Source organism: Phyllobates terribilis, unplaced genomic scaffold, assembly GCF_046119375.1.
Source record: "Phyllobates terribilis strain yellow unplaced genomic scaffold, ASM4611937v1 Scaffold_7__3_contigs__length_470593459, whole genome shotgun sequence".
Lineage (NCBI taxonomy): Eukaryota > Metazoa > Chordata > Amphibia > Anura > Dendrobatidae > Phyllobates > Phyllobates terribilis.
The window spans coordinates 153097290-153110582 of record NW_027362767.1 but is presented as its reverse complement, the minus strand read 5'-3'; the positions used below and the strand labels follow the sequence as shown (position 1 = coordinate 153110582).

At 34.4% G+C, this 13293-nt stretch overlaps 1 protein-coding gene across 1 annotated transcript in view; it reads left to right on the top strand.

Annotated features, from left to right (window-relative positions):
- The window catches only part of PEAR1 (platelet endothelial aggregation receptor 1), a 174387-nt gene that overhangs the window by 80464 nt on the left and 80630 nt on the right, over positions 1-13293 (top strand). The window contains exons 2-4 of the mRNA XM_073639448.1: positions 10894-11007; positions 11505-11609; positions 11964-12064. Of these exons, the coding sequence (XP_073495549.1) occupies positions 10895-11007; positions 11505-11609; positions 11964-12064 (319 nt within the window). The 5' untranslated portion in view covers position 10894. The remainder of the gene's footprint in view (positions 1-10893; positions 11008-11504; positions 11610-11963; positions 12065-13293) is intronic.

The window sequence follows — 13293 nt, the reverse complement described above, 5'->3', positions numbered from 1 at the left end:
TACATAGGGGGCAGTATTATAGTAGTTATATTCTTGTACATAGGAGCAGTATTATAGTAGTTATATTCTTGTACATAGGAGGCAGTATTATAGCAGTTATATTCTTGTACATAGGAGCAGTATTATAGTTGTTATATTCTTGTACATAGGGGGCAGTATTATAGTTGTTATATTCTTGTACATAGGAGCAGTATTATAGTAGTTATATTCTTGTACCTAGGGGGGCAGTATTATAGTAGTTATATTCTTGTACATAGGGGCAGTATTATAGTAGTTATATTCTTGTACATAGGAGCAGTATTATAGTAGTTATATTTTTGTACATAGGAGCAGTATTATAGTAGTTATATTCTTGTACATTGGAGCAGTATTATAGTAGTTATATTTTTGTACATAGGAGCAGTATTATAGTGTTTATATTCTTGTACATATGGGCAGTATTATAGTAGTTATATTCTTGTACATAGGGGCAGTATTATAGCAGTTATATTCTTGTACATAGGAGCAGTATTATAGTTGTTATATTCTTTTACATAGGGGGCAGTATTATAGTTGTTATATTCTTGTACATAGGAGCAGTATTATAGTAGTTATATTCTTGTACCTAGGGGGGCAGTATTATAGTAGTTATATTCTTGTACATAGGGGCAGTATTATAGTAGTTATATTCTTGTACATAGGAGCAGTATTATAGTAGTTATATTTTTGTACATAGGAGCAGTATTATAGTAGTTATATTCTTGTACATATGGGCAGTATTATAGTAGTTATATTCTTGTACATAGGGGCAGTATTATAGTAGTTATATTCTTGTACATAGGGGCAGTACTATAGTAGTTATATTCTTGTACATAGGAGCAGTATTATAGTAGATATACTCTTGTACATAGGACCAGTATTATAGTAGTTATATTCTTGTACATGGGAGCAGTATTATAGTAGTTATATTCTTGTACATAGGAGCAGTATTATAGTAGTTATATTCTTGTACATAGGAGCAGCATTATAGTAGTTATATTCTTGTACATAGGAGCAGTATTATAGTAGTTATATTCTTGTACATAAGAGCAGTATTATAGTAGTTATATTCTTGTACATTCGAGCAGTATTATAGTAGTTATATTCTTGTACATAGGGGGCAGTATTATAGTAGTTATATTCTTGTACATAGGAGCAGTATTATAGTAGTTATATTCTTGTACATAGGAGCAGTATTATAGTAGTTATATTCTTGTACATAGGGGGCAGTATTATAGTAGTTATATTCTTGTACATAGGGGGCAGTATTATAGTAGTTATATTCTTGTACATCGGAGCAGTATTATAGTAGTTATATTCTTGTACATAGGAGCAGTATTATAGTAGTTATATTCTTGTATATAGGAGCAGTATTATAGTAGTTATATTCTTGTACATAGGGGGCAGTATTATAGTAGTTATATTCTTGTACTTAGGGGACAGTATTATAGTAGTTATATTCTTGTACATAGGGGGCAGTATTATAGTAGTTATATTCTTGTACATAGGAGGCAGTATTATAGCAGTTATATTCTTGTACATAGGAGCAGTATTATAGTAGTTATATTCTTGTACATAGGGGGCAGTATTATAGTAGTTATATTCTTGTACATAGGAGCAGTATTATAGTAGTTATATTCTTGTACATAGGAGGCAGTATTATAGCAGTTATATTCTTGTACATAGGAGCAGTATTATAGTTGTTACAATTCTTGTACATAAGGGGCAGTATTATAGTTGTTATATTCTTGTACATAGGAGCAGTATTATAGTAGTTATATTCTTGTACCTAGGGGGGCAGTATTATAGTAGTTATATTCTTGTACATAGGGGCAGTATTATAGTAGTTATATTCTTGTACATAGGAGCAGTATTATAGTAGTTATATTTTTGTACATAGGAGCAGTATTATAGTAGTTATATTCTTGTACATTGGAGCAGTATTATAGTAGTTATATTTTTGTACATAGGAGCAGTATTATAGTAGTTATATTCTTGTACATTGGAGCAGTATTATAGTAGTTATATTCTTGTACATAGGAGCAGTATTATAGTAGTTATATTCTTGTACATTGGAGCAGTATTATAGTAGTTATATTTTTGTACATAGGAGCAGTATTATAGTGTTTATATTCTTGTACATATGGGCAGTATTATAGTAGTTATATTCTTGTACATAGGGGCAGTATTATAGCAGTTATATTCTTGTACATAGGAGCAGTATTATAGTTGTTATATTCTTTTACATAGGGGGCAGTATTATAGTTGTTATATTCTTGTACATAGGAGCAGTATTATAGTAGTTATATTCTTGTACCTAGGGGGGCAGTATTATAGTAGTTATATTCTTGTACATAGGGGCAGTATTATAGTAGTTATATTCTTGTACATAGGAGCAGTATTATAGTAGTTATATTTTTGTACATAGGAGCAGTATTATAGTAGTTATATTCTTCTACATAGGAGCAGTATTATAGTAGTTATATTTTTGTACATAGGAGCAGTATTATAGTGTTTATATTCTTGTACATATGGGCAGTATTATAGTAGTTATATTCTTGTACATAGGGGCAGTATTATAGTAGTTATATTCTTGTACATAGGGGCAGTACTATAGTAGTTATATTCTTGTACATAGGAGCAGTATTATAGTAGATATACTCCTGTACATAGGAGCAGTATTATAGTAGTTATATTCTTGTACATGGGAGCAGTATTATAGTAGTTATATTCTTGTACATAGGAGCAGTATTATAGTAGTTATATTCTTGTACATAGGAGCAGCATTATAGTAGTTATATTCTTGTACATAGGAGCAGTATTATAGTAGTTATATTCTTGTACATAAGAGCAGTATTATAGTAGTTATATTCTTGTACATTCGAGCAGTATTATAGTAGTTATATTCTTGTACATAGGGGCAGTATTATAGTAGTTATATTCTTGTACGTAGGGGGCAGTATTATAGTAGTTATATTCTGGTACATAGGAGCAGTATTATAGTAGTTATATTCTTGTACATAGGGACAGTATTATAGTAGTCATATTCTTGTACATAGGGGGCAGTATTATAGTAGTTATATTGTTGTACATAGGAGCAGTATTATAGTAGTTATATTCTTGTACATAGGGGGCAGTATTATAGTAGTTATATTCTTGTACATAGGGGGCAGTATTATAGTAGTTATATTCTTGTACATAGGAGCAGTATTATAGTAGTTATATTCTTGTACATAGGGGGCAGTATTATAGTAGTTATATTCTTGTACATAGGAGCAGTATTATAGTAGTTATATTCTTGTACATAGGGGACAGTATTATAGTAGTTGTATTCTTGTACATAGGAGCAGTATTATAGTAGTTATATTCTTGTACATAGGGGTAGTATTATAGTAGTTATATTCTTGTACATAGGGGCAGTATTATAGTAGTTATATTCTTGAATATAAGAGCAGTATTATAGTAGTTATATTCTTGTACATAGGGGCAGTATTATAGTAGTTATATTCTTGTACATAGGGGCAGTATTATAGTAGTTATATTCCTGTACATATGAGCAGTATTATAGTAGTTATATTCTTGTACATAGGGGCAGTATTATAGTAGTTATATTCTTGTACATAGGGGCAGTATTATAGTAGTTATATTCTTGTACATAGGAGCAGTATTATAGTAGTTATATTTTTGTACATAGGAGCAGTATTATAGTAGTTATATTCTTGTACATAGGAGCAGTATTATAGTAGTTATATTCTTGTACATAGGAGCAGTATTATAGTAGTTATATTCTTGTACATAGGAGCAGTATTATAGTAGTTATATTCTTGTACATAGGAGCAGTATTATAGTAGCTATATTCTTGTACATAGGAGCAGTATTATAGTAGTTATATTCTTGTACATAGGAGCAGTATTATAGTAGTTATATTCTTGTACATAGGAGCAGTATTATAGTAGTTATATTCTTGTACATAGGAGCAGTATTATAGTAGTTATATTCTTGTACATAGGAGCAGTATTATAGTAGTTATATTCTTGTACATAGGGGGCAGTATTGTAGTAGTTATATTCTTGTACATAGGAGCAGTATTATAGTAGATATATTCTTGTACATAGGGGGCAGTATTATAGTAGTTATATTCTTGTACATAGGGGGCAGTATTATAGTAGTTATATTCTTGTATATAGGGGGCAGTATTATAGTAGTTATATTCTTGTACATAGGAGCAGTATTATAGTAGTTATATTCTTGTATATAGGGGGCAGTATTATAGTAGTTATATTCTTGTACATCGGAGCTGTATTATAGTAGTTATATTCTTGTACATAGGAGCAGTATTATAGTAGTTATTTTCTTGTATATAGGAGCAGTATTATAGTAGTTATATTCTTGTACATAGGGGGCAGTATTATAGTAGTTATATTCTTGTACATAGGAGCAGTATTATAGTAGTTATATTCTTGTACATAGGAGCAGTATTATAGTAGTTATATTCTTGTACATAGGGGCCAGTATTATAGTAGTTATATTCTTGTACATAGGGGGCAGTATTATAGTAGTTATATTCTTGTACATCGGAGCAGTATTATAGTAGTTATATTCTTGTACATAGGAGCAGTATTATAGTAGTTATATTCTTGTATATAGGAGCAGTATTATAGTAGTTATATTCTTGTACATAGGGGGCAGTATTATAGTAGTTATATTCTTGTACTTAGGGGACAGTATTATAGTAGTTATATTCTAGTACATAGGGGGCAGTATTATAGTAGTTATATTCTTGTACATAGGAGGCAGTATTATAGCAGTTATATTCTTGTACATAGGAGCAGTATTATAGTAGTTATATTCTTGTACATAGGGGGCAGTATTATAGTAGTTATATTCTTGTACATAGGAGCAGTATTATAGTAGTTATATTCTTGTACATAGGAGGCAGTATTATAGCAGTTATATTCTTGTACATAGGGGGCAGTATTATAGTAGTTATATTCTTGTACATAGGAGCAGTATTATAGTAGTTATATTCTTGTACATAGGAGGCAGTATTATAGCAGTTATATTCTTGTACATAGGAGCAGTATTATATTTGTTATATTCTTGTACATAGGGGGCAGTATTATAGTTGTTATATTCTTGTACATAGGAGCAGTATTATAGTAGTTATATTCTTGTACCTAGGGGGGCAGTATTATAGTAGTTATATTCTTGTACATAGGGGCAGTATTATAGTAGTTATATTCTTGTACATAGGAGCAGTATTATAGTAGTTATATTTTTGTACATAGGAGCAGTATTATAGTAGTTATATTCTTGTACATTGGAGCAGTATTATAGTAGTTATATTTTTGTACATAGGAGCAGTATTATAGTGTTTATATTCTTGTACATATGGGCAGTATTATAGTAGTTATATTCTTGTACATAGGGGCAGTATTATAGCAGTTATATTCTTGTACATAGGAGCAGTATTATAGTTGTTATATTCTTTTACATAGGGGGCAGTATTATAGTTGTTATATTCTTGTACATAGGAGCAGTATTATAGTAGTTATATTCTTGTACCTAGGGGGGCAGTATTATAGTAGTTATATTCTTGTACATAGGGGCAGTATTATAGTAGTTATATTCTTGTACATAGGAGCAGTATTATAGTAGTTATATTTTTGTACATAGGAGCAGTATTATAGTAGTTATATTCTTGTACATAGGAGCAGTATTATAGTAGTTATATTTTTGTACATAGGAGCAGTATTATAGTGTTTATATTCTTGTACATATGGGCAGTATTATAGTAGTTATATTCTTGTACATAGGGGCAGTATTATAGTAGTTATATTCTTGTACATAGGGGCAGTACTATAGTAGTTATATTCTTGTACATAGGAGCAGTATTATAGTAGATATACTCTTGTACATAGGAGCAGTATTATAGTAGTTATATTCTTGTACATGGGAGCAGTATTATAGTAGTTATATTCTTGTACATAGGAGCAGTATTATAGTAGTTATATTCTTGTACATAGGGGGCAGTATTATAGTAGTTATATTCTTGTACATCGGAGCAGTATTATAGTAGTTATATTCTTGTACATAGGAGCAGTATTATAGTAGTTATATTCTTGTATATAGGAGCAGTATTATAGTAGTTATATTCTTGTACATAGGGGGCAGTATTATAGTAGTTATATTCTTGTACTTAGGGGACAGTATTATAGTAGTTATATTCTTGTACATAGGGGGCAGTATTATAGTAGTTATATTCTTGTACATAGGAGGCAGTATTATAGCAGTTATATTCTTGTACATAGGAGCAGTATTATAGTAGTTATATTCTTGTACATAGGGGGCAGTATTATAGTAGTTATATTCTTGTACATAGGAGCAGTATTATAGTAGTTATATTCTTGTACATAGGAGGCAGTATTATAGCAGTTATATTCTTGTACATAGGAGCAGTATTATAGTTGTTACAATTCTTGTACATAGGGGGCAGTATTATAGTTGTTATATTCTTGTACATAGGAGCAGTATTATAGTAGTTATATTCTTGTACCTAGGGGGGCAGTATTATAGTAGTTATATTCTTGTACATAGGGGCAGTATTATAGTAGTTATATTCTTGTACATAGGAGCAGTATTATAGTAGTTATATTTTTGTACATAGGAGCAGTATTATAGTAGTTATATTCTTGTACATTGGAGCAGTATTATAGTAGTTATATTTTTGTACATAGGAGCAGTATTATAGTGTTTATATTCTTGTACATATGGGCAGTATTATAGTAGTTATATTCTTGTACATAGGGGCAGTATTATAGCAGTTATATTCTTGTACATAGGAGCAGTATTATAGTTGTTATATTCTTTTACATAGGGTGCAGTATTATAGTTGTTATATTCTTGTACATAGGAGCAGTATTATAGTAGTTATATTCTTGTACCTAGGGGGGCAGTATTATAGTAGTTATATTCTTGTACATAGGGGCAGTATTATAGTAGTTATATTCTTGTACATAGGAGCAGTATTATAGTAGTTATATTTTTGTACATAGGAGCAGTATTATAGTAGTTATATTCTTGTACATAGGAGCAGTATTATAGTAGTTATATTTTTGTACATAGGAGCAGTATTATAGTGTTTATATTCTTGTACATATGGGCAGTATTATAGTAGTTATATTCTTGTACATAGGGGCAGTATTATAGTAGTTATATTCTTGTACATAGGGGCAGTACTATAGTAGTTATATTCTTGTACATAGGAGCAGTATTATAGTAGATATACTCTTGTACATAGGAGCAGTATTATAGTAGTTATATTCTTGTACATGGGAGCAGTATTATAGTAGTTATATTCTTGTACATAGGAGCAGTATTATAGTAGTTATATTCTTGTACATAGGAGCAGCATTATAGTAGTTATATTCTTGTACATAGGAGCAGTATTATAGTAGTTATATTCTTGTACATTCGAGCAGTATTATAGTAGTTATATTCTTGTACATAGGGGCAGTATTATAGTAGTTATATTCTTGTACGTAGGGGGCAGTATTATAGTAGTTATATTCTGGTACATAGGAGCAGTATTATAGTAGTTATATTCTTGTACATAGGAGCAGTATTATAGTAGTTATATTCTTGTACATAGGAGCAGTATTATAGTAGTTATATTCTTGTACATAGGAGCAGTATTATAGTAGTTATATTCTTGTACATAGTGGCAGTATTATAGTAGTTATATTCTTGTACATAGGGGCAGTATTATAGTAGTTATATTCTTGTACATAGGGGCAGTATTATAGTAGTTATATTCCTGTACATATGAGCAGTATTATAGTAGTTATATTCTTGTACATAGGGGCAGTATTATAGTAGTTATATTCTTGTACATAGGAGCAGTATTATAGTAGTTATATTCTTGTACATAGGGGGCAGTATTCTAGTAGTTATATTCTTGTACATAGGGGGCAGTATTATAGTAGTTATATTCTTGAACATAGGAGCAGTATTATAGTAGTTATACTCTTGTACATAGGGGGCAGTATTATAGTAGGTAAAATATTATTACTATAGTACTATGGTATTTATTCTTATGATTCTTTTTGAAGTATAGATATTTTGCAGGGATATATGTGTATATATGTATATATATATATATATATATATGTATATATAGTATGTTTATGTTTGCATGCATATACATTATCTATAATCTCAGACACATGTTGTCAGTGAACAAGCAGGAGAAGTCAGACCAGGGTTACGACACAGGATGTAACACAGAGAATTGCATGCTCAGCAGCCCTGGATATCACTACTTTTGATAGACCCGTTGTCCGCCCACGCTTTCTCCTGACGGCCACTCCTTACTGTACCTCTGGAAGCTGTAGGCACAGATCCAACACATATGAAAAAAACTAGAACCAAGCCCAGAATTCTTTTCCCAACCCTAAGACCCCCTGATTGCCTCCCACCTTCTATTGTCCTGGGGATTGAAGTAACTGCTTGTTTGGGGGAGAATAGCGATTGCTGCTCTGGGTGGTCACCGCATCCAAGACTTATACGTTCCAGGTCACAGACAAACAATCTCTCGTCAAACCTAATCAGCTCCAAAGCCTTGGCCAAATTCTGAGATCAGCTTAAGAAGGGAATTAAAAGAGTAATGGGCCTTTAAGTAAAACAAGATTCCCTCCTGGATTTTATTAAACCCATTTACAGGCTTTGAAATTTCAAGGCCTGGGAAAATTGACTTAATATGAAGTGCGGTATGCTTATAGGACAGGAGGCACATGCGGATTTGTGTCTTCAGTATACTCTTGTGCTTAATTGAAGGCCACATAGAACACTCCGAGTCTCATGTGTCGTGTTCCGGTTCCGCGGGGGCGGGGCAGCACGCACAAGCTCCTTTGTTGTACGTGTAAAGCTCCTCCCCTGAAGGCCACATAGAACACTCCGAGTCTCATGTGTCGTGTTCCGGTTCCGTGGGGGCGGGGCAGCACGCACAAGCTCCTTTGTTGTACGTGTAAAGCTCCTCCCCTGAAGGCCACATAGAACACTCCGAGTCTCATGTGTCGTGTTCCGGTTCCGCGGGGGATGAGCAGCACACACAAGCTCCTTTGTTGTACGTGTAAAGCTCCTCCCCTGAAGGCCTTATATGATGATGAACCATCCCTATATCACACAAGAAAACTTTTGGGGAGGTTTGTCAATTCTTTATGGAGCCCTGGAGGTCTCAACTTTACCCAGGAGGCTTCCATAGATTTGGCAGACATCCTTCTCTTCGGGGGCACTTGTGTGGATGCTCATCTACCCTATAACTTAGGGCTTCTCATAACATTAAAGGGTCTGCCTTTCCATAGACAAACCTTAAAGGGGTTTTCTGATCATTGACAAGTTGATATAACCTCCAGGATATAAATTATAGATGAATAAGACCAAAGACTTCTCTACACATGTGGGGGCACTCTCCATTACAGACTATAGAAGACAGGCATGAGCATGCTCCGATACTTATTTCCCCATCATCCCTAGACACGCCCTTCTTCTTGTGATTGGTCCTATGGTTAGACCATAAATATTTAAGCTTAGAATACCACTTTAAACTCTACAATATTACAATATCTCTAATTTTGCTATATTTAAGCTTAGAATACCACTTTCCCCTTTACACTTTAATTTTGCTATATTTAAGCTTAGAATACCCCTTTAAATTCTAAAAAAAATTCTAATCTTGCTACATTTAAGCTTAGAATCCCCCTTAAACGCATTTTTTTCTATATTTAAGTTTAGAATACCACTTTAAACTCTAATTTTGCTATATTTAAGCTTAGAATACAACTTTAAACTCTAATTTTGCTATATTTAAGCTTAGAATACCCCTTTAAATTCAAATGTTGCTATATTTAAGCTTAGAATACCCCTTTAAACCCTAATTTTGCTATATTTAAGCTAATAATACCCCTTTAAACTTTAATGTTGCTATATTTAAGCTTAGAATACCCCTTTAAACTCTAATTTTGCTATATTTAAGCTTAGAATACCCCTTTAAACTCAAATGTTGCTATATTTAAGCTAATAATACCCCTTTAAACTCTAATTTTGCTATATTTAAGCTTAGAATACCCCTTTAAACTGTAATGTTGCTATATTTAAGCTTAGAATACCCCTTTAAACTCAAATGTTGCTATATTTAAGCTTAGAATACCCCTTTAAACTCTAATTTTGCTATATTTAAGCTTAGAATACCCCTTTAAACTCTAATTTTGCTATATTTAAGCTTAGAATACCCCTTTAAACTCAAATGTTGCTATATTTAAGCTTAGAATACCCCTTTAAACTCAAATGTTGCTATATTTAAGCTTAGAATACCCCTTTAAACTCCATCATATTACAGTATCTTTCTGTATCATTTTTAATTGCACAATAGTGAAAAAAAAAATTGTCAAAAATTAAAAAATATATATTTTGGAAAGTTGGCATGTATATGTATTATTTTTCCCAATTTTCCTAGCCCTGTAACATTTTAGCACACCAAGGGAAGTCTTTTAGGTAGTAACCTCCACATGACAGCCCACATGCACCGTTAATGCTAATGTGATCCTGACAATTAAAGGGACAGTACTGATTTAAACAGCGGCATGATTTTCCTTGTTAGATTTCTGACTGAATGCCAATTTTTCCATCTGCCCAAACACGGCGACAAAACATCCTCTGTTCGATCCCCTTCCTGTTTTCCATTGGTTGGTTTCCTGTGTTTACAGAGCGGCTCCATGCTGATTGGTGGTGGTTCGCACTTTAAAATTTGGTGACTATATGAGCTCGAAAATGATGATAAAAGACCGAAGTGATGTCGATTGCTCCATTATTTTGCAGAATGAAGTCCCTATGGGTGCCCACAGTGATACCCGGGTTACTGTGGTTGGTGAACATACAGACTGGCACATCTCTGAAAGTCAATGGCCCCAACGTCTGCAGCTACTGGGAAAGGTGAGGTCAAAGAAAACACGCATTCTACAAATTCACTAAGCTGCAAGTCCAGGGCTATCACTGCCTGTAGAGGAAACAGCTGGCGGCTGTCATCTTCCTGTATCCACCATCATACACTGTGTTTGTACCCTGATCAGATACAGACGTATTACATTGTATCAGAAATATGTGTTTTCCTCTTTAAATATTTTTTCTCTCTATTTACTTGCAATACCAGCATTCACCACCGTAGCTTTGATCTATTTTTTCCATAGACTTTAATGCGATAGCGCCACCAGTATTAAAGATAGGCCTGGCCAAAATTTTGATTTTTGAACTGTTAAAGGTCAGCAATGAAATATTTTACAGTAATGTTCCATATATTTTTATAGTGAAGGAAAAAATATGTATAATACGTATATTATGTGAAAATGGGAAACATCATCCCTTTAAATGATTATAGCTAGACACAATTCACCTTTAAGCATGGCTTATGTGACGATCCTTGTCTTTAACAGCTATACAACAGCGGTGAAGGAGTCCTATGCCCACCCCTACAGCCAGTCAACTCCTGACACTTGTGACAGTACGTGGAGTTACTTCAAGACATGCACTCCTCCAAAGTGAGTACACCCATGACAGCCAGTAATGCCACCAACACATGATAGGATTAGATACACAGCTCAGCAGATGGTATCTTATATGATAGGATTAGTGCCATTGTGTAAGGAGGAAATAGATAGTGGAAGAACTATAGAATGTCAGCAGCACAGAGCATTTCAGGAAAGGAATCTACTGATCTTGCAAGAGGTAGTGGATAACGCATTCCTGTAATTATGTGAGTGAGCACAGGGCTGAATGTGACAGTTTTCCCAGCAGCACAGAGTATTTCAGAAGAGTGCAGGGGCAGATGACCATTTTCAGGACACCTTGTCTTGCTGGTGCCATATGTTGATTCAATTTCATGTATCACATAGGATCATGTACCGGACTGCTTACCGCCACGGGGTAAAGGTGGACTATAGGAAGAGGCACCGCTGCTGCCAGGGATACTACGAGAGCAATGACGAGTGTGTGCGTAAGTGGAAATTATACACAATCCATGGTTACATTTCATGGTGTCCCACAAACACGGTGGAAAATCAAACACAAAGTACCACATTTTGGCACAAATGTTGCGTTGTAGTTCTCCTCTTGGGACGGGTAAGTATATGGTCTTCTGCTTTCCAGATCACAATACTGTGGTTAGGAGTCCAGGTGGTGGCACCTTCAGGACATTTAAGACATCTACTTTTGATAAGCCAGGTTTTGGTTTATCACTACCTTGGGTGGGAGTGGTTCAGTGGGACAATATGGTCATTGGACCAAAAATGGTTGTCTGCTCCTGGTCTAGAGGATGTGGAAAAACGTCTCAAAATCTAACTGGGCATCATACATGGTCAGCGCTTCATCATGTGACACTCTGAACTGTCCCCTCACATGACAAATCTATTTGGGTTGGCAGAGGTAGACACAGAACTTTGGAGGCCCCTGAAAAACCCAACCACACAAGGAAGGATTATGGGAAGGTGGCACATTGTCTTCTGACTACACAAGAGTGCCACCATACTTATTGGAGACACCTTACTTTCCAAAGACATAGTATTTAGATATGAGGGTATCAGAGGTGGAAGGTCCAGGTCTAATGCTTCCTCAACACTGACTCAGATCCTGTATACTGTAGGGTGTGTAGGGTTTGGTAGTTACTCAGCATCGTTAGAGGTAGACACAGGATACTGTTTCTTTAAAACATCCAAGGCCGGTTTATTATGCCTGCATAAACCGCACTTTTAGAAGTAAATAAAAAACAGCCTTGTCTGGCACAGTGTAACGAAACAGAAAAATAAACAGTCCATACAATATGGCGGGTTCACTCGCACACGGTTAGTGTCTTTTAGCACAGACACGCTGGAGGTCTCTACACCTCCAGCCACACACACTGAATGAGACACTCGGTCTTCATTTTATACACACGCCCTGGGGTGGTGATATGTGAGCAGCCAATCCCACCCGTCTCTTATGACTGCTCGAAAAAAACGGCCCTGATACGCCCTATTAACCCTCTCAGCACTATGTGTGCTGGAGCATGCTTTCCCGATTTTACATCACTTAAGCTGCTAATCTCAGCGATACATATCTGCCCTCAAGGACATGTCTGGCTGCCATTTTACAGGTGAAAACTTTGATCCAAGTTAGGTTCTTTCCTAGCCTCTACATGAGCCAGTGAACATCATCCTTCATATTGCCATAACTTCACATTCTTCATAC